The 20,443-nt window shown below is 47.5% G+C and overlaps 2 protein-coding genes across 2 annotated transcripts; both read left to right on the top strand.

The window, feature by feature from the left end:
- The first annotated feature begins 2,873 nt into the window (after window positions 1-2,873).
- LOC102456192 (olfactory receptor 52E2-like) lies at window positions 2,874-3,821 on the top strand. The gene has a single exon (XM_014570510.1). The coding sequence runs from the start codon at window positions 2,874-2,876 to the stop codon at window positions 3,819-3,821; it is 948 nt and encodes a 315-aa protein (XP_014425996.1).
- A 7,410-nt stretch (window positions 3,822-11,231) lies between these two features.
- On the top strand, window positions 11,232-12,179 carry LOC142827760 (olfactory receptor 52E4-like). Its single transcript, XM_075923426.1, has one exon. The coding sequence runs from the start codon at window positions 11,232-11,234 to the stop codon at window positions 12,177-12,179; it is 948 nt and encodes a 315-aa protein (XP_075779541.1).
- Window positions 12,180-20,443: the final 8,264 nt, after the last annotated feature.

Here is a 20,443-nt window from a genome sequence, read left to right as displayed (position 1 = left end):
TAGTTTATCAATAAGAATATCATGTGAGACCGTATCAAATGCCTTACTAAAGTCTAGGTATATGACATCCACCGCTTCTCTCTTATCCACAAGGCTCGTTATCCTATCAAAGAAAGCTATCAGATTAGTTTGACATGACTTGTTCTTCACAAACCCATGCTGGCTATTCCCTATCACTTTATTACCTTCCAAGTGTTTGCATATGATTTCCTTAATTACCTGCTCCATTATCTTCCCTGGGACAGACGTTAAACTGACCGGTCTGTAGTTTCCTGGGTTGTTCTTATTCCCCTTTTTATAGATGGGTACAATATTTGCCCTTTTCCAGTCTTCTGGAATCTCCCCTGTCTGCCATGATTTTTCAAAAATCATAGCTAAAGGCTCAGATACCTCCTCTATCCGCTCCTTGAGTATCCTGGGATGCATTTCATCAGGACCTGGTGACTTGCTGACATCTAACTTTCCTAAGTGATTTTTAACTTGTTCTTTGTGTATCCTATCTTCTAAACTTACCTTTTCTCTGCTTGTATTCAGTATGTTATGCACACCTTTTTTTATTTTGAGATCATGCAAGATCTCCTTGTTAAGCCAAGCTGGTCTTTTGCCATATTTTCTATCTTTCCTCCACAGCGGATTTGTTTGCTTTTGGGCCCTTAACAACGTCCCTTTGAAATACTTCCAACTCTCCTCAGTTGTTTTTCCCTTCAGTCTTGCTTCCCATGGGACCTTACCCACAAGTTCTCTGAGCTTATCAAAATCTGCCTTCCTGAAATCCATTACCTCAATTATGCTGGTCTCCCTTCTACCTTTCCTTAAGATCATGAACTCTATTATTTCATGATCACTGTCCCCTATACTGTCTTCCACTTTCAAGTTCTCAACTAGTTCCTCCCTATTTGTTAAAACCAAATCCAGAACAGCTTCTCCTCTGGTAGCGTTTTCAACCTTCTTCCTTCCATCTGTGAAATCTTTTACCTAAACTTTCCCTTTATTTTTAATAGCGTGTCTTTAAGACAAAACTGTCCAGAATTTAGGTTTTTTGTTTGTTTCTGTTGTTTTTGCTCTACTCAGTTAGTAAATCTGGGGTTTGTAGATCTAAGGTTCAACTGGAGATGCCCTTGAGTACTAACCGACTGGAAAGTGTTGCATCGCCTTAAGTGATATGAGTACACCAGGTTGCTTCTCTCCAAATGTGAAATAAAGATGTTTCTTGGGAACATCTATGTTTTCTGTAGCTTCAGGGGGTAGCCGAGTTAGTCTGTTACAGAAGAAAACAGCAAGCAAATGGCCTGGTAGCACTTTATAGACTAACAAAACATGTATCATGAGCTTTCAAGGGCACACCGGTCATCTGAAGAAGTGATATGTTTTCTGTAACATTCACAATGTTCCTTTCTCCCTCTAGGACTGGACAGAAACCTTTGCTTGGATTTTGTTCATCATTAATACACTTAATAACCTTTTTTCTGTGGTCCTGAGCTCTGCCAAACATGGAATTGCCCCAATGTCTTTAATCTCCAGTCGGACTTTTCCTAACTTAGCAATTGTGTAGCTATCTCTTCCCTTTCTCCCGTGTGTTGTATATTGCTGGTTTTGCCCCACCTCCAGCACCTGCCTTCTTGTTGCCAGCAAACTGGGTCTTTGCCTCAAGTTAATTTTAGCTATCTAATAGTTTCTTTTTAAGGGACTCTCATTTTCCGGTCCATCTTTTACCTTCCAATGAGTTCTGCTGATAATTTGTCTCAGCTTTGGGGAGTTAGCTCCTCTGAAGTGTTAGGTGTCTACACCTCCCCCATTCTCACAGCCTTGCTGGGAATTCATATTTGTATCTCCTCGGTCCAGTATAGAGACTGGGTACCAAAACCGAGGACGTGCCGAGAGCAGGACAATTTCCACCCCGTGTCTTAGGCATTGTCTTTGGCCACTCCTGCTGAATGGAGCTACAATAATGACCAGGTATTTTTTCGGAGATGTATTCTGGTTGGGATGTTTCCACCTGGCACGTGTCTTAGCAAAAGGTCAGATTTTCCCTATCTCACATTTTGAGCAAGTGGGTGATGAGGAAGCTCCCTATGGCATGCACTCACTGCTAGAATCTCATTGCGAAAAGAAACCATGAGGGATAAGGGATATCCACATGTGTGTTTCCTGCTGGTTCGTGTTAAGGTCTCCCAAACCACAAGGTGTAGGAATTCTTCACTCATGGGGCACCATCACATATGGAACCTGCATGATTCACGGCAGGTCAGAGCTGCTTTTTCTGAATAATAAAAATGTCATTTAAAGTGTTTGAAAAGTCACCAATCTGCTTCCTCCATGAGTACGTCTAGACTATATACCTCTCCCGGCAGAGGCATGTAAATTAGACTACCCGACATAGTCAATGAAGCGGGGATTTAAATCAGTCAAGACGGCAGTCAAGACGTAGATCGGTTGGCAAGGAAAAGCCTTTGCTGACCGATCCTGTAAACCTCGTTTCACAAGGCATAAGGGATCGGTCGGCAAAGGTTTTCCTCATCGACTGATCTGCATCTTGATTGCTGCGCTGTGCCAATGATCAGCTGAGCCGGCACAGCGTGGTGGCCGTTTTTATGTTAATGAAGCTGAAGATATTTAAATCCCCTCTTCATTGACTATGTCAGGTAGTCTAATTTACATGCCTCTGCGGGCAGAGGCATGAAGTCTACACATACCCCACGAGACCAGCCTCCAGTACCAAATATATTGTCTCATATAAATATTGTATCTGCATCCAGGTATCTCTACTACAGCCACCACCCTGGTCTCTGGACAGATTAGGAACTCAAAATACTTTACGGTTCTTACAGGAGACGCCGTTCTGCCTCACGTTTGGACACCTTCCTCCCTACTCCATGTCAGATTTCAACACAACCAAATTCACCAACCCCTCCACCCTCATCCTGCTGGGCATCCCTGGCCTGGAGGTGGCCCATGTCTGGCTTTCCATCCCCTTCTGTGCGATGTACGCCATAGCCCTCTTGGGGAACTTCGCCATCCTACTCATTGTGAAGAAAGAGCCAACCCTCCATGAGCCCATGTACTATTTCCTCTGTATGCTGGCCGCCACTGACCTGGTCCTGTCCACGTCCACCCTGCCGAAAACACTGAGCATCTTCTGGTTCAATTCCAGGGAGATCGATTTCAGAGCCTGCCTCACCCAGATGTTCTTCATTCACTGCTTTTTTGGGGTGGAGTCTGGGATCTTCGTGGCCATGGCGTTGGATCGCTACGTGGCCATCTGCCATCCCCTGAGACATTCCACCATCCTCACAAACCGGGTGGTGGCTATAATTGGCCTGGCCGTATTGCTGCGCAGCAGCATGATTGTGCTGCCTCATCCCTTCCTAGCAAGGCTGTTGCCTTATTGCGGAAACAACATTTTCCCCCATTCATACTGCGAGTTCTTCGGCGTGGTGAAGCTGGCCTGTGGCGACATCCGGGTCAGTAGCTACTATGGCCTCTTTGTAACACTAACAAGGAACAGTCTAGATATGCTTTGTATCGCTGTGTCCTACACTCAAATCCTCAGGGCCATCTTCCGTCTCCCCACCAAGAACGCCCGGCTCAAGACTTTTGGGACCTGCAGCGCCCACCTCTGCGCCTTTTTAGTCTTTTACATCCCAGCTCTCTTCTCTACCCTCACACACCAGTTTGGCAAGAATGTGCCCCTGCATTTCCATATTCTGTTTGCCAACATGTGCCTCCTGGTGCCCCCCACGTTAAACCCCATCATCTATGGGGTGAGGACCAAACAGATCTGGGACAGAATGCTCTGGCTATTTACTCAAAAGAGAACCTAAAGTTTACTCCTTGTTCTCCTGCTCTCAGACGGAGCTGTGTGCCGACTGCCTGGTGACAGGGTGCCGGGCCCTCTTCCCTGCATCACTGACTAATCAGTCAACAAGACATTAAATCAGCCCTTGACACTACAACTCTAGGCGATGTTGGGGTGTGTAAGAGTTAAATAAGGAGTCTGCATAATCACTGACATAGTGATGGGGGTCCAGCATGGGCAGGCAATGTCCCTATGGATTTATTGACATGATTTACTGCCCGTTTTCCCTCCTGTAATACTTGTTTGGGATCGATAAGCACATAGTTGTGCCAAGGATGTAACTTCTAAGGAATATTCTTGGTCTGGAACTGTATATTATCTTCCTCCCCTCCCTCCGTCCCAAACACTCTGAAGCATAGATAGGGTCACAGCTCCTGCTTTTGACCCTTGTCAGGTGCTGATTCAAGACATTTGTAATGTGGAACTGCTTGCTTCAGTTCAAATGCTGTAACCAGTAAACTGAGGGGGAGGTGTATAATTATATTAATCGCATGATTATTTCTGCGCATTAGATGGGTGCTCACAGATTAAAGTAGGGCTGAAAGGGTGATGTAACAGATAAGTATATTTACATACTATAATAAAAAGCTGTACCCGTGGTTAATGTGTTGCTCACTCGGACCAAGCTTTGGGCAGTTAGGGTACGTCTAGACTACAGGCTTTTGTCGACAGAAGTTTTGTCGACAGTATCTGTCGACAAAACTTCTGTCGACAAAGAGCGTCTAGACACATTCAGTTCTGACGACAAAGCAAGCTGCTTTGTTGACAAAACCCTGTAGTCTAGACACAACCCTACATGCAATAACACCTTCTGTCGACAGAACTCTGTCGAAAAAAGGCGTTATGCCTCGTAAAATGAGGTTTACCAGTGTCGACAAAACTGCTGAGTTCTGTCGACGTTATGTCGACAGAACTCAGCGGTAGTGTAGACGCAGGTATAGTTTTGTCGACAAAAGTCCACTTTTGTCGACAAAACTCTGTAGTCTAGACACACCCTTAGAGACGGAACAAATATCTCCAGTAGAGATGCCCATTTACTCCTTCCGTCTGTGGATCACCTGTTCTTTTCTAGCAGGAGGATCCATCTTCGTACCACTCACCGGTTTGCCGCCTTTCTGCTAACTGGCCCTCCGACATCCCACACTCTGCCCCACTCTTCTTCCCAGACCCTTCCCTTGACTCACCTAGTTTAACAATGGGCAGAGTCCTTCACCTCTTTCACCATATCCACCCTCTCTCCTCTCCTACTTCTGTCACTCACTGGAGTGTCTCCATCTCCCTCCCTATTCCTGCTTCCTCCCTTCTTCTCCGGGGCTGGGACAGGAGCTGCTGTAACCTGACAGGGGTCCGGCCTAGTGCTGGGAGACAGTCCTGCTTTGCTGGACTGTTCAGTTGGATGGCTCAGCAGTGAACACAATGGGCCATGGAATAAACTTATTCCTACCTGTCGGACTTTCCCGGCAACGGGTGTTAATGGCCCAGCACCTGCTCCCCTCTGCAGTAACAGGATACTCACGAGTCCCCTTTTTGCCTGGATGTTCCACAACAACACCAGGTCCCTAGCAAACCTAGATGGTATCCAGACACAGACACCAAAAACCAGACTGTGTGGGGAAACCCACACAGGTGGAAACACAATTGCCTCACACTTTATTGTACACACCAGTGGGGTCCTTTCCTCTGGGCTTTTTCTGCACTCCTTCCTCATGCTTCTTCTGCTCAGGAGGAGGAGGCTGGGTCGAAGCGTCTCTCTATGACTAGGCTGTCATTAAAGACGAGGAGCAGCTAAGGAGATCTTGCTCAGATCAAGGATGGAAATAACAGCATTGTAGATCAAATCAGTTTTCTCTAATGCCTCTGCAGAGAGTGGGTGTAGAAGTAACGGCACCCCCACAAGAGGGAACAGAGGGAAAAGATATTAGTCCAGCATTTAAAATGACTGAAAATAGACAAGTCAGAAGAAGCTGGGGAAGGAAAGAGGTTGCAGGGTTATGTTAGCAGCAGAAATTCTCTGGTTGGAGAAGCAAAAAGTTGCAGTTGGTGGCGCTTGGACTCCTTAGATAACTTTGACCTAATTCAAAACAATGCCACAGGGTGGTGAGGACACTGAGGCAGGGACTGGTGTGCAGATGTTTTGTAATCACCTTGCCCCGACCATATCTTGTGGTGTCTAAGGAGAGGAGTTGATTTAGCTGCCTCTTTTACAAGTGCAGGATGGAGCTAAATGGCAGTGTAAGGCAGCTACATGCAGGATTGTGGCTATGATGGGGCGGTCATCTCCCCCTTTCCTTTCCCCACACTCCCATTGCCACAGACCTTGCATGATATGAGACAGTGAGAAGAGGTTAATGGGGTGGGATTTTCAAGGGAACCTGTGCAGGGCATTGTCAAAAGCAGAAAACCACTGCACTGGCACAGCCCCCGTCTCTCAGCTGTGGAGCCAGATTACACAAAGAATCATTATGGCAGTGGACGTCCTTAGCTGCAGTGGGTGACCAGGACACCTTCCCTGCCGGGCCAGGCTCCCCGTCCCCACAGCATGTGGTGGAGCTGTCTCCATGGCCATGGCATCACCAATGGCTTTCCCCCACCTAGGCCACCAGAACAGTCTTGCCAGGCTACAGAAGGTACTTTCCCACTCGTGCTGAGCGCAAAAGACCAGTTGGCTACCAAACCTGGCTGCCAAAGTGGTTTCCTCAGGTACGTGCTCTAGCCTTGAAGGCCGAGGCCCATGCTTCTAAGAGACTAGGGAGGACTGTGCATTGCAGCTGTCTCACACCCATCCAGGAGCCTGTGTAACCACCCATCCTCAGTGCTGTTCATTTGATAGTTAAGCTCCTTTGGGCAGGTACTTCATCTCCTCTGCTTGTGAAGGGTCCAGCATGAGGCCCCCTGACATGAAGCAGAGCCTCTGTAGGCGTTCATAATAGAAATAAGGATCATAAATGATACACACAGTAGCCTAGCAAAGTCAAGGCCTAGCCCCAATTTTGTCTTAAGCCACAGGTGAAGGTGAAGACACCTTCCAGCCAGAACAGCCCTGGAAAGTCTGACTCCACTTGGGACATGAAATTCCAATTGCCCTGGCTAGCACTGGGAGGAAATGGAACAGCAGACCAAGCCAACCCGATGCAAACACCAACCCAGGTTCCTTCCCACCTGTAGGGCCCCCCTTCTTCCAAGGCAGCCACAGGAAAGTTGTGTTGATGTTGCTTTTTCAAAGTCTATTTCCCCCCAAGCGACGCCAGGGACCGGAATGTGTTTGCAGGTCTCTGAGTGGGAGGGGGAGTTTAGTCCCAGAGTTCACACCTCACAGGACTGGGCAGTTCACAAACTCCAGGGCTGTGTCTACACTGGCCACTTATTCTGGAAAATCAGCCGCTTTCCTGGAATAACTTGCTAGCTGTCTACACTGGCCCCTTGAATTTCCGGAAAAGCACTGACGATCTAATGTAAGAAATCAGCCGCTTTTCCAGAAATACTATGCTGTTCCTGTTCGGGCAAAAGTCCTTTTTCCAGAAAACTGTTCCGGAAAAGGGCCAGTGTAGACAGCACAGTACTGTTTTTCGCAGAAAAGCCCCGATCGCGAAAATGACGATCGGGGCTTTTTTCCAGAAAAGCGCGTCTACATTGGCCATGGACACTTTTCCGGAAAAAGTGCTTTTCCGGAAAAGCATCCTGCCAATGTAGACGCACTTTTTCCGGAAATACTTATAACGGAAAACTGTTCTGTTTTAAGCATTTCCGGAAAATCATGCCAGTGTAGACGTAGCCCAGCTGGCTCTGGAAACCTCAGATTCGCTTTGAGAGGATGGGGAAGGCTCCCTCTTCCCACCTTTCCTCTGTTCTCCACTCAATGAACAGGCGTTCCCTCAGCTTGGGTCTATTTCCCTCTCTGTGGGAAGGGCAGGCAATGGTAACGGCAGGGAAATCGGGATGCCTGGGTTCTGTCTGTTACTAAATCTGTGTTAGACCTTAGCCAGGAAACTTCTCCCTGGGGCTCAGTTTGCCTGTCGGTGGGGAGATGTTCATGGTGACTTCCCTTTGCTTGGCATTTTCAAGAGCGATTAATGAAAACTGATGCATGGTAAAATGGTCATTCTTGTGGTCATGACTAAGCGTTGGTCCTTTACAACAGCCCTGTGTGCCTGCAGACCGCACGGATGTGTCCCCTCAGCCATCTATCTACAGATATGCCTGTTTACTGTCCACCCATCCTGCCTGGGCATTTATGGAGTCCTAGGCTTTATCCTTAATTTTCTACCTAAATCAACCATAATTATTAAGTACACACAAATGCACAGAGCAGCCCATTCTTCTCCGACTCACCCCAGAGCCCAGGAGTTCTCCTCTCCCTTTGGGAAAGTCCCTTAATTGCTGTTTACCCCTCAAGCCTGTTAATTAGCACAGGAGCACAAAGATGCTTATTTCCAGCCAGTTTACATCACGAGGATTGCCCCTGCCCTGGAGGCCGAGCCTACATCTCATGGGCCACACGAAGCTGTGCTATAAATGAAGTTCAGCTGTCTGCCTTCTCCCAGGGTGAGATGCTGCTGCAGAAGCTGGGCTGAGAGATGTGTGGGTCACGGCTCCCAGTTACCAGATGGGAGACAATTCAGCTCCGAATTCACAGGTACTATCTCTTGCTGAGGAGCTCCCCTGCTGGCCCACCTCAGTGCACTGTGAGTGAGATGAGGTAGAGGATACGTCTGTTTCCCTTTGCGCTCTGCACAGACATTCCACATCCCGGAGCTCTTGTCTCAGGGCACGATTTTCCGTTTTTCTCTTCCCATCCCAGCTGACGGACTCCAGCCCAGAGGTGGTATCATGCCAGAGGATGTGAAATAGAACGACACACCCGGAGGCTCTTGCATGTACTTTCCTTGGGTCCAAGAGAGGCAAAGCTCCCTTTGGAGTCAGAACTGAGTAAATATCCAAGTAGCCAGCGGTGTGTGAAGGCGCAGACACTGTCACCTCCTCCCCTCGCATCTCAGCGCTCTGGCTGTTAATGGGGTTGGGGCTGTATTCTGTAGGTCAGTGCCCTAGTCTATGGGTCAGGCCTCCATTCCCTATTCCAAGAGGAGAACTGTCCACGTGCTGGTCTTAACACATTTTGTTTGCATTGACCTAGCTCAGAAAATGCCCCAGATTATTCAGTACCGTTGCTTGGCCCCCCTCCATTGCATCTGCTCTTCCTGTCTTTGGGTCACTCACAAATCTTATCTGGAGACTTTATGGCTACGTCTACACTGGCATGATTTTCCAGAAATGCTTTTAATGGAAAAGTTTTCTTTTAAAAGCATTTTCGGAAAAGCACATCTAGATTGGCAGGATGCTTTTCCGCAAAAGCACTTTTTGCGGAAAAGCGTCCGTGGCCAATCTAGACGCGGTTTTCCGCAAAAAAGCCCCAATCGCCATTTTCGCAATTGGGGCTTTTTGCGGAAAACAGAACTATATTGTCTACACTGGCACTTTCGGGCAACAGTCTTTTGGAAAAAGACTTTTGCCCAAACGGGAGCAGCATCGTTTTTCCAGAAAAGCACTGATGATTTTACATTCGATCGTCAGTGCTTTTCCGGAAATTCAAGCGGCCAGTGTAGACAGCTGGCAAGTTTTTCTGGAAAATCAGATGATTTTCCAGAAAAACTTGCCAGTGTAGACACAGCTTATGTGTTTGCTCCCAGATCATTGATGCTAATTTGAAATAGCTTTGGGCCTAACACAGAGTACTGCAGAATACTGCTTGGAAGACATGCAATCGCTGGCACTGAGATCTGCTCTCTGAGCCCTGTAACTTTGCCAGTTTCTAGTCCATTGAACGTGAGCTCTACTGATATTGCAGAAAACTCATGTTTTAACCTGATTGTTTTCCCCTAGGAAATCAAATGCCTCAGAATCATCAAGGTTCAGAGTCTCTGGCTGATTCTCTTGATCCCCCATAAATACTTCCATTAAAGGGTGAAACCTGTTTGGTTTGACAAGACGTGTTTCCCATAAACCATGTTGTTGACTGGCATGAATGATATTGCTTGACTTTTTGCGACTAATTCCATACCAGGTTTTCCATTTATTTCCTAAGTCTGTCTTTTTTGTTGTCGTTGTGCTTTCACTTTATTTTGAATAGTTTACCTTTAACATGGAACTGTCTGCCATTATGGTTTTGGTTGTGTTGTTTTTTCTCCGCTGTTGCCTGATTACACTGTTCTGGTTCGGAATGAGATGTGTGGCTGCTCGTTCACCTAGCAACTCTGGGGTTTGTAGGGCTAAGGTTCAACTGGAGATTCCCTGTAACACATTCCATGAGTGCTAGCGGACTGGAAAGTGTTGCATCCCCATAGATGATGTGAGTATGTTTTGCTGCTTCTTTCCAAACATGAAATAAAGACATTTCTTGGACATAGATACATTTTCTGTAACCTTCACAAATTTCCTTTCTCCCTCTAGGAATGCTCGTAGCCTTTTCTAGGATTTCTTTCACACTTAATAACCTTCTTTCTCTGGTCCTTAGCTTTGAGGGTACGTCTAGACTACAGGGTTTTGTCAATAGAGGTTTTGTCGACAGATACTGTTGACAAAGCCTCTGTCAACAAAGAGTGTCTAGACTACATCCATTTCTGTCGACAAAGCATGCCGCTTTGTCAACATGACAGTATAGATGCAAAGGACAGAGTAGATGCAATAATGCCTTCTGTCAACATAACTCTGTCGACAAAAGTCGTTATTCCTTGTAAAATGAGGTTTACAGCCGTCGACAAAACTGCTGAGTTCTGTCGATGTTATGTCAACAGAACTCAGTGGCAGTGTAGACACAGGTATAGTTTTGTCGACAAAAGTTCACTTTTGTCGACAAAACCCTGTAGTCTAGCCACACCCTGAGATGTGTTCTAGTTGGGATGTTTCCACTGGGCATGAAGGTTCACATTTTCCCAATCTCACATTTTGAGCACTTGGGTGAAGAAAAAGCTCTGTACAGCATGTACTCGCCAGCTAGAAGTTCATACTTTTAGTGCATGAAGGAACCATGAGGGATAAGGAGTATCCTCACACGTGTTTCCTGTTGACTCCTATTAAGGCTTCCCAAACCACAGGGTGTAGGAATTCTTCCTTCCTGGGACACTATCACATATATATGGCATTATTTGCTCCAGGTCATAATTAATTTATCAGAAACATGAAAATGTCATCCATTCAGTGTTCATCCATAACACTGTGCAGTACTGAATGTAATGTCTCATATGAACAATGTGTCTCTCTCCAGGCATTTTTACTAAAAACATCTCCCTGGACCTTGGGTGCATTCGGAAGCCTAAGGATACTTTGGTACATGCATGAGACATCGTTCTTCATAAGATTTGGTTGCTTTCTACTCTACTCCATGTCAGTTTCCAACACAACAGACTTCACCAACCCCTCCACCTTCATCCTGCTGGGAATTCCTGGCCTGGAGACGGCCCATGTCTGGATCTCCATCCCCTTCTGCATCATGTACATCATAGCCATCTTGGGGAACTTCATCATCCTCTTCATTGTGAAGAGAGAGCGTAGCCTCCATGAGCCCATGTACTATTTCCTCTGCATGCTGGCCATCATCGATGTGGTCCTGTCCACATCCACGCTACCTAAAACACTGAGCATCTTCTGGTTCAATTCCAGGGGTATCAATTTCAATGCCTGCCTCACCCAGATGTTCTTCATTCACTGTTTTTTAGCGGTGGAGTCTGGGATCTTCGTGGCCATGGCTTTGGATCGCTATGTGGCCATCTGCAATCCTCTGAGACATTCCACCATCCTGACAAGCCACGTTGTGGCCAATATTGGGCTGGCCGTGTTGCTGCGTGGCTGCATCCTCCTGCTGCCTCATCCCTTCCTAGCAAGGCAGTTGCCTTATTGCAGAACCAACATAATCCCCCATTTATTCTGCGAGTACATTGCTGTGGTGAAGCTGGCCTGTGGCGACATCCGCATCAGTAGTTACTACGGCCTCTTTGTTGCATTATCGAGGAACGGTCTGGATCTGTTTTTTATCACCATGTCCTACACCCAGATCCTCAGGTCCATCTTCCGTCTCCCCGCCAAGGACGCCCGGCTCAAGACTTTTGGGACTTGCACCTCCCACCTCTGTGTCATTTTAGTCTTTTACATCCCAGCTCTCTTCTCTGCCCTTGCACAGCGGTTTGGCCAGAATATACCCCTTCATTTCCACATTCTGTTTGCCAACATGTGTCTCCTGGTGCCCCCCACACTAAACCCCATCATCTATGGTGTGAAGACCAAACCAATCCGGGACAGAATGCTCTGGCTGTTTACTCATAAAAGAACCTAAAATTTTCTCCGGGGCCTCCTGCTCTCAGATGGAGCTGTGTGCAAACTGCCTGTGGCAGGGTGCTGGGCCCTCTTCTCTGCATCACTGACTGGTGAGTCATCTTCCTCCCCTCCCTTCTTCCTCCTCCGTCTCCCCGCTCTGAAACAGTCCGGGTCACAGCTCCTGCTTTTCCCCTTTGTAAGATGCTGATTCAAGAAGTTTGTAATGTAGAACTGCTTGCTTCAGCTCAAACACTGTAACCAGTAACCAGTTGCGGATATAATTACATTCAACACATGGGGTGTGTCTAGACTACATGCCTCCGTCGACGGAGGCATGTAGATTAGGCAGATCGGCAGAGGGAAATGAAGCCGCGATTAAAATAATCGCGGCTTCATTTAAATTTAAATGGCTGCCCCGCTCTGCCGATCAGCTGTTTGTCGGCAGATCGGGGCAGTCTGGACGCGACGTGCCGACAAAGAAGCCTTTCTTGATCGGCACAGGTATGCCTCGTGAAACCAGGTTTACCTGTGCCGATCAAGAAAGGCTTCTTTGTCGATGCGGAGCATCCAGACTGCCCCGATCTGCCGACAAACAGCTGGTGATTTCTATGCATTATATGGGTGCTCATGTTAAAAAATTAGGGCTGGAAGAGTGATGTAGTGGATACGTGTATTTACATACTAACTACAATAAAAAGCTGTATCTATGGTTAATGTGTTGCTCATTTGGACCAAGCTTTTGGGGGTTTGAGGCAGAACAAGTGTCGGAAGTAAAGAAGCCCATTTACTCCATTGCCTCTGGTTCACCTGTTCTTTTCTAACAGGGGATCCATCTACGCACCCATCACAGGTTTGCCCCTTTCTTATTTCTGGAGACTTGGCCCCTGAGATCCCACACTCTGCCCCTCTCTTCTTTCCAGGCTCCTTCCCCTGATTCACTTAGGGTGCATCTATACTGCAGCCTCAACTCAAAATAAGCTATGAAATTTGCACTGTGCTAATTGTGTATCTTTTCTAGCAGGAGGATCCATCTTTGTACCACTCACCGGTTTGCCGCCTTTCTGCTAACTGGCCCTCCGACATCCCACACTCTGCCCCACTCTTCTTCCCAGACCCTTCCCTTGACTCACCTAGTTTAACAATGGGCAGAGTCCTTCACCTCTTTCACCATATCCACCCTCTCTCCTCTCCTACCTCTGTCACTCACTGGAGTGTCTCCATCTCCCTCCCTATTCCTGCTTCCTCCCTTCTTCTCCGGGGCTGGGACAGGAGCTGCTGTAACCTGACAGGGGTCCGGCCTAGTGCTGGGAGACAGTCCTGCTTTGCTGGACTGTTCAGTTGGATGGCTCAGCAGTGAACACAATGGGCCATGGAATAAACTTATTCCTACCTGTCGGACTTTCCCGGCAACGGGTGTTAATGGCCGAGCACCTGCTCTCCTCTGCAGTAACAGGATACTCACGAGTCCCCTTTTTGCCTGGATGTTCCACAACAACACCAGGTCCCTAGCAAACCTAGATGGTATCCAGACACAGACACCAAAAACCAGACGGTGTGGGGAAACCCACACAGGTGGAAACACAATTGCCTCACACTTTATTGTACACACCAGTGGGGTCCTTTCCTCTGGGCTTTTTCTGCACTCCTTCCTCGTGCTTCTTCTGCTCAGGAGGAGGAGGCTGGGTCGAAGCACCTGTCTATGACAAGGCTGTCATTAAAGACGAGGAGCAGCTAAGGAGATCTTGCTCAGATCAAGGATGGAAATAACAGCAATGTAGATCAAATCAGTTTTCTCCAATGCCTCAGCAGAGAGTGGGTGTAGAAGTAACGGCACCCCCACAAGAGGGAACAGAGGGAAAAGATATTAGTCCAGCATTTAAAATGACTGAAAATAGACAAGTCAGAAGAAGCTGGGGAAGGAAAGAGGTTGCAGGGTTATGGTAGCAGCAGAAATTCTCTGGTTGGAGAAGCAAAAAGTTGCAGTTGGTGGCGCTTGGACTCCTTAGATAACTTTGACCTAATTCAAAACAATGCCACAGGGTGGTGAGGACACTGAGGCAGGGACTGGTGTGCAGATGTTTTGTAATCACCTTGCCCCGACCATATCTTGTGGTGTCTAAGGAGAGGAGTTGATTTAGCTGCCTCTTTTACAAGTGCAGGATGGAGCTAAATGGCAGTGTAAGGCAGCTACATGCAGGATTGTGGCTATGATGGGGCGGTCATCTCCCCCTTTCCTTTCCCCACACTCCCATTGCCACAGACCTTGCATGATATGAGACAGTGAGAAGAGGTTAATGGGGTGGGATTTTCAAGGGAACCTGTGCAGGGCATTGTCAAAAGCAGAAAACCACTGCACTGGCACAGCCCCCGTCTCTCAGCTGTGGAGCCAGATTACACAAAGAATCATTATGGCAGTGGACGTCCTTAGCTGCAGTGGGTGACCAGGACACCTTCCCTGCCGGGCCAGGCTCCCCGTCCCCACAGCATGTGGTGGAGCTGTCTCCATGGCCATGGCATCACCAATGGCTTTCCCCCACCTAGGCCACCAGAACAGTCTTGCCAGGCTACAGAAGGTACTTTCCCACTCGTGCTGAGCGCAAAAGACCAGTTGGCTACCAAACCTGGCTGCCAAAGTGGTTTCCTCAGGTACGTGCTCTAGCCTTGAAGGCCGAGGCCCATGCTTCTAAGAGACTAGGGAGGACTGTGCATTGCAGCTGTCTCACACCCATCCAGGAGCCTGTGTAACCACCCATCCTCAGTGCTGTTCATTTGATAGTTAAGCTCCTTTGGGCAGGTACTTCATCTCCTCTGCTTGTGAAGGGTCCAGCATGAGGCCCCCTGACATGAAGCAGAGCCTCTGTAGGCGTTCATAATAGAAATAAGGATCATAAATGATACACACAGTAGCCTAGCAAAGTCAAGGCCTAGCCCCAATTTTGTCTTAAGCCACAGGTGAAGGTGAAGACACCTTCCAGCCAGAACAGCCCTGGAAAGTCTGACTCCACTTGGGACATGAAATTCCAATTGCCCTGGCTAGCACTGGGAGGAAATGGAACAGCAGACCAAGCCAACCCGATGCAAACACCAACCCAGGTTCCTTCCCACCTGTAGGGCCCCCCTTCTTCCAAGGCAGCCACAGGAAAGTTGTGTTGATGTTGCTTTTTCAAAGTCTATTTCCCCCCAAGCGACGCCAGGGACCGGAATGTGTTTGCAGGTCTCTGAGTGGGAGGGGGAGTTTAGTCCCAGAGTTCACACCTCACAGGACTGGGCAGTTCACAAACTCCAGGGCTGTGTCTACACTGGCCACTTATTCCGGAAAATCAGCCGCTTTCCTGGAATAACTTGCTAGCTGTCTACACTGGCCCCTTGAATTTCCGGAAAAGCACTGACGATCTAATGTAAGAAATCAGCCGCTTTTCCGGAAATACTATGCTGCTCCCGTTCGGGCAAAAGTCCTTTTTCCAGAAAACTGTTCCGGAAAAGGGCCAGTGTAGACAGCACAGTAGTGTTTTTCGCAAAAAAGCCCCGATCGCGAAAATGACTATCGGGGCTTTTTTCCAGAAAAGCGCATCTACATTGGCCATGGACACTTTTCCGGAAAAAGTGCTTTTCTGGAAAAGCATCCTGCCAATGTAGACGCGCTTTTTCCGTAAATACTTATAACGGAAAACTGTTCTGTTTTAAGCATTTCCGGAAAATCATGCCAGTGTAGATGTAGCCCAGCTGGCTCTGGAAACCTCAGATTCGCTTTGAGAGGATGGGTAAGGCTCCCTCTTCCCACCTTTCCTCTGCTCTCCACTCAATGAACAGGCCTTCCCTCAGCTTGGGTCTATTTCCCTCCTTGTGGGAAGGGCAGGCAATGGTAACGGCAGGGAAATCGGGACGCCTGGGTTCTGTCTGTTACTAAATCTGTGTGAGACCTTAGCCAGGAAACGTTTCCCGGGGCTCAGTTTGCCTGTCTGTGGGGAGATAGAATCAAAGAATCATAGAATAATAGGACTGGAAGGGACCTCAAGAGGTCATCGAGTCCAGCCCCCCGCCCTCAAGGCAGGACCAAGCTCCACCTACACCATCCCTGACAGATGTCTATCTAACCTGTTCTTAAATATCTCCAGAGAGGGAGATTCCACCACCTCCCTTGGCAATTTATTCCAATATTTGACCACCCTGACAGTTAGGAATTTTTTCCTAATGTCCAGTCTAAACCTCCCCTGCTGCACTTTAAGCCCATTGCTTCTTGTCCTGTCCTCAGAAACCAAGAGGAACAAATTTTCGCCTTCCTCCTTGTGACACCCTTTTAGATATTTGAAAACCGCTATCATGTCCCCCCTTAATCTTCTTTTTTCCAAACTAAACAAGCCCAGTTCATGAAGCCTGGCTTCATAGGTCATGTTCTCTAGACCTTTAATCATTCTTGTCGCTCTTCTCTGTACCCTTTCCAATTTCTCCACATCTTTCTTGAAATGTGGCGCCCAGAACTGGACACAGTACTCCAGCTGAGGCCTAACTAGTGCAGAGTAGAACACCAGATGTTCATGGTGACTTCCCTTTGCTTGGCATTTTCAAGAGCGATTAGTGAAAACTGATGCATGGTAAAATGGTCATTCTTGTGGTCATGACTAAGCATTGGTCCTTTACAACAGCCCTGTGTGCCTGCAGACCGCACGGATGTGTCCCCTCAGCCATCTATCTACAGATATGCCTGTTTACTGTCCACCCATCCTGCCTGGGCATTTATGGAGACCTAGGCTTTATCCTTAATTTTCTACCTAAATCAACCATAATTATTAAGTACACACAAATGCACAGAGCAGCCCATTCTTCTCCGACTCACCCCAGAGCCCAGGAGTTCTCCTCTCCCTTTGGGAAAGTCCCTTAATTGCTGTTTACCCCTCAAGCCTGTTAATTAGCACAGGAGCACAAAGATGCTTATTTCCAGCCAGTTTACATCACGAGGATTGCCCCTGCCCTGGAGGCCGAGCCTACATCTCATGGGCCACACGAAGCTGTGCTATAAATGAAGTTCAGCTGTCTGCCTTCTCCCAGGGTGAGATGCTGCTGCAGAAGCTGGGCTGAGAGATGTGTGGGTCACGGCTCCCAGTTACCAGATGGAAGACAATTCAGCTCCGAATTCACAGGTACTATCTCTTGCTGAGGAACTCCCCTGCTGGCCCACCTCAGTGCACTGTGAGTGAGATGAGGTAGAGGATACGTCTGTTTCCCTTTGCGCTCTGCACAGACATTCCACATCCCGGAGCTCTTGCCACAGGGCACGATTTTCCATTTTTCTCTTCCCATCCCAGCTGACGGACTCCAGCCCAGAGGTGGTATCATGCCAGAGGATGTGAAATAGAACGACACACCCGGAGGCTCTTGCATGTACTTTCCTTGGGTCCAAGAGAGGCAAAGCTCCCTTTGGAGTCAGAACTGAGTAAATATCCAAGTAGCCAGCGGTGTGTGAAGGCGCAGACACTGTCACCTCCTCCCCTCGCATCTCAGCGCTCTGGCTGTTAATGGGGTGGGGGCTGTATTCTGTAGGTCAGTGCCCTAGTCTATGGGTCAGGCCTCCATTCCCTATTCCAAGAGGAGAACTGTCCACGTGCTGGTCTTAACACATTTTGTTTGCATTGACCCAGCTCAGAAAATGCCCCAGATTATTCAGTACCGTTGCTTGGCCCCCCTCCGTTGCATCTGCTCTTCCTGTCTTTGGGTCACTCACAAATCTTATCTGGAGACTTTATGGCTACGTCTACACTGGCATGATTTTCTGGAAATGCTTAAAGCGGAAAAGTTTTCCGTTAAAAGCATTTTCGGAAAAATGCGTCTAGATTGGCAGGACACTTTTCCGGAAAAGCACTTTTTGCGGAAAAGCCTCCATGGCCAATCTAGACACGCTTTTCCGCAAAAAAGCACCCATCGCCATTTTTGCGATTGGGGCTTTTTTGTGGAAAACAGAACTATGCTGTCTACACTGGCCCTTTTGGGACTTTTGCTCGAATGGGAGCAGCATAGTTTTTCCAGAAAAGCACTGATGATTTTACATGAGATCATCAGTGCTTTTGTGGAAATTCAAGCAGCCAGTGTAGACAGCTGGCAAGTTTTTCCGGAGAAGCAGCTGATTTTCTGGAAACACTTGCCAGTGTAGACACAGCCTATGTGTTTGCTAATTTGAAATTCCCAGATCAGTGATGCTAATTTGAAATAGCTTTGGGCCTAACACAGTGTCCTGCAGAATACCGCTTGGAAGACATGCAATCGCTGGCAACGGTCCACTGAGATCTGCTCTCTGAGCCTGTAACTTTGCCAGTTTCTAGTCCATTGAACGTGGACTCTACTGATATTGCAGAAAACTCATGTTTTAACCTGAATGTTTTCCCTAGGAAATCAAATGCCTCAGAATCGTCAAGGTCCAGAGTCTCAGGCTTATTCCCTTGATCCCCCATAAATACTTCCATTAAAGGGTGAAACCGGTTTGGTTTGACAAGACGTATTTCCCATAAACCATATTGTTGACTGGCATGAATTATATTGCTTGACTTTTTGCAACTAATTCCATACCATTTATTTCCTAAGTCTGTCTTTTTTGTTGTCGTTGTGCTTTCACTTTATTTTGAATAGTTTATCTTTAACATGGAACTGTCTGTCATTATGGTTTTGGTTGTGTTGTTTTTTCTCTGCTGTTGCCTGATTGCACAGTTCTGGTTCGGAATGAGATGTGAGGCTGCTCGGTCACCTAGTAACTATGGGGTTTGTAGAGCTAAGGTTCAACTGGAGATTCCCTGTAACACATTCCATGAGTGCTAACGGACTGGAAAGTGTTGCATCCCCATAGCTGATGTGAGTATGTCTTGCTGCTTCTTTCCAAACATGAAATAAAGACATTTCTTGGACATAGCTACATTTTCTGTAACCTTCACAAATTTCCTTTCTCCCTCTAGGAATGCTCGTAGCCTTTTCTAGGATTTCTTTCACACTTAATAACCTTCTTTCTGTGGTTCTTAGCTCTGAGGGTACGTCTAGACTACAGGGTTTTGTCGACAGAAATTTTGTCGACTGTTAGGTTGTGTCTAGACTACATGCCTCTGTCGTCAGAGGCATGTAGATTAGACACATGGGCAAAGGCAAATGAAGCCGCGATTTAAATGATCGCGGCTTCATTTACATTTACATGGCTGCTACGCTCATAGACTCATAGACTCATAGACTTTAAGGTCAGAAGGGACCATTATGATCATCTAGTCTGACCCCCTGCACAGTGCAGGCCACAGAATCTCGCCCACCCCTCTTAGAATAATCCTCTCACCTATGTCTCAGATATTGAAGCCTTCCAATACTTTGAAGGCCCCAACATGCAGAGAGTCCTTCAGCTGTGATCTGTGCCCAATGCTACAGAGGAAGGCGAAAAACCTCCAGGGCCTCTGCCAATCTACCCTGGAGGAAAATTCCTTCCTGACCCCAAATATGGCGATCAGCTAAACCCTGAGCATGTGGGCAAGACTCACCAGCCAGACACCCAGAAAGTTCCCTATAGCAACTCCTATCATCCCTCCATTGACCCATTTCCAACTGGAAATGAATGGTCAATTAGTTACCAAGATCATGTTATTTCATCCAACCATCCCCTTATCATAGAATCAGAACTGGAAGAGACCTCAGAAGGTCGTCAAGTCCAGCCCTCCGCTCTAGGCAGGACCAATCCCATCTAAATCAACCCGGCCAGGGCTTTGTCAAGCCGAGACTTAAACACCTCTAGGGATGGAGACTCCACTACTTCCCTAGGTAACCCATTCCAATGCTTCACTACCCTCCTAGTAAAATAGTTTTTCCTAATATCCAATCTGGACCTCTCCCACCACAACTTGAGACCATTGCTCCTTGTTCTGCCATCTGTCACTACTGAGAACAGCCTCTCTCCATCCTCTTTGGAACCTCCCTTCAGGAAGTTGAAGGCTGCTATCAAGTCCCCCCTCACTCTTCGCTTCTGCAGACTAAACAGACCCAAGTCCCTCAGCCTCTCCTCATAGGTCATATGCTCCAGCCCCCTAATCATTTTGGTTGCCCTCCGCTGGACCCTCTCCAATGCGTCCGCATCCTTTTTGTAGTGGGGGGCCCAGAACTGGACACAGTACTCCAGATGTGGCCTCACCAAAGCCGAATAAAGGGGGATAATGACATCTCTGGATCTGCTGGCAATGCTCCTCTTAATGCATCCTAATATGCCATTAGCCTTCTTGGCTACAAGGGCACACTGTTGACTCATATCTAGCTTCTCATCCACTGTAA

The sequence above is a fragment of the Pelodiscus sinensis genome, chromosome 1 (assembly GCF_049634645.1).
Source record: "Pelodiscus sinensis isolate JC-2024 chromosome 1, ASM4963464v1, whole genome shotgun sequence".
Lineage (NCBI taxonomy): Eukaryota > Metazoa > Chordata > Testudines > Trionychidae > Pelodiscus > Pelodiscus sinensis.
The sequence above is the reverse complement of the archived record's forward strand: the minus strand, read 5'-3'. Positions and strand labels throughout refer to the sequence as shown.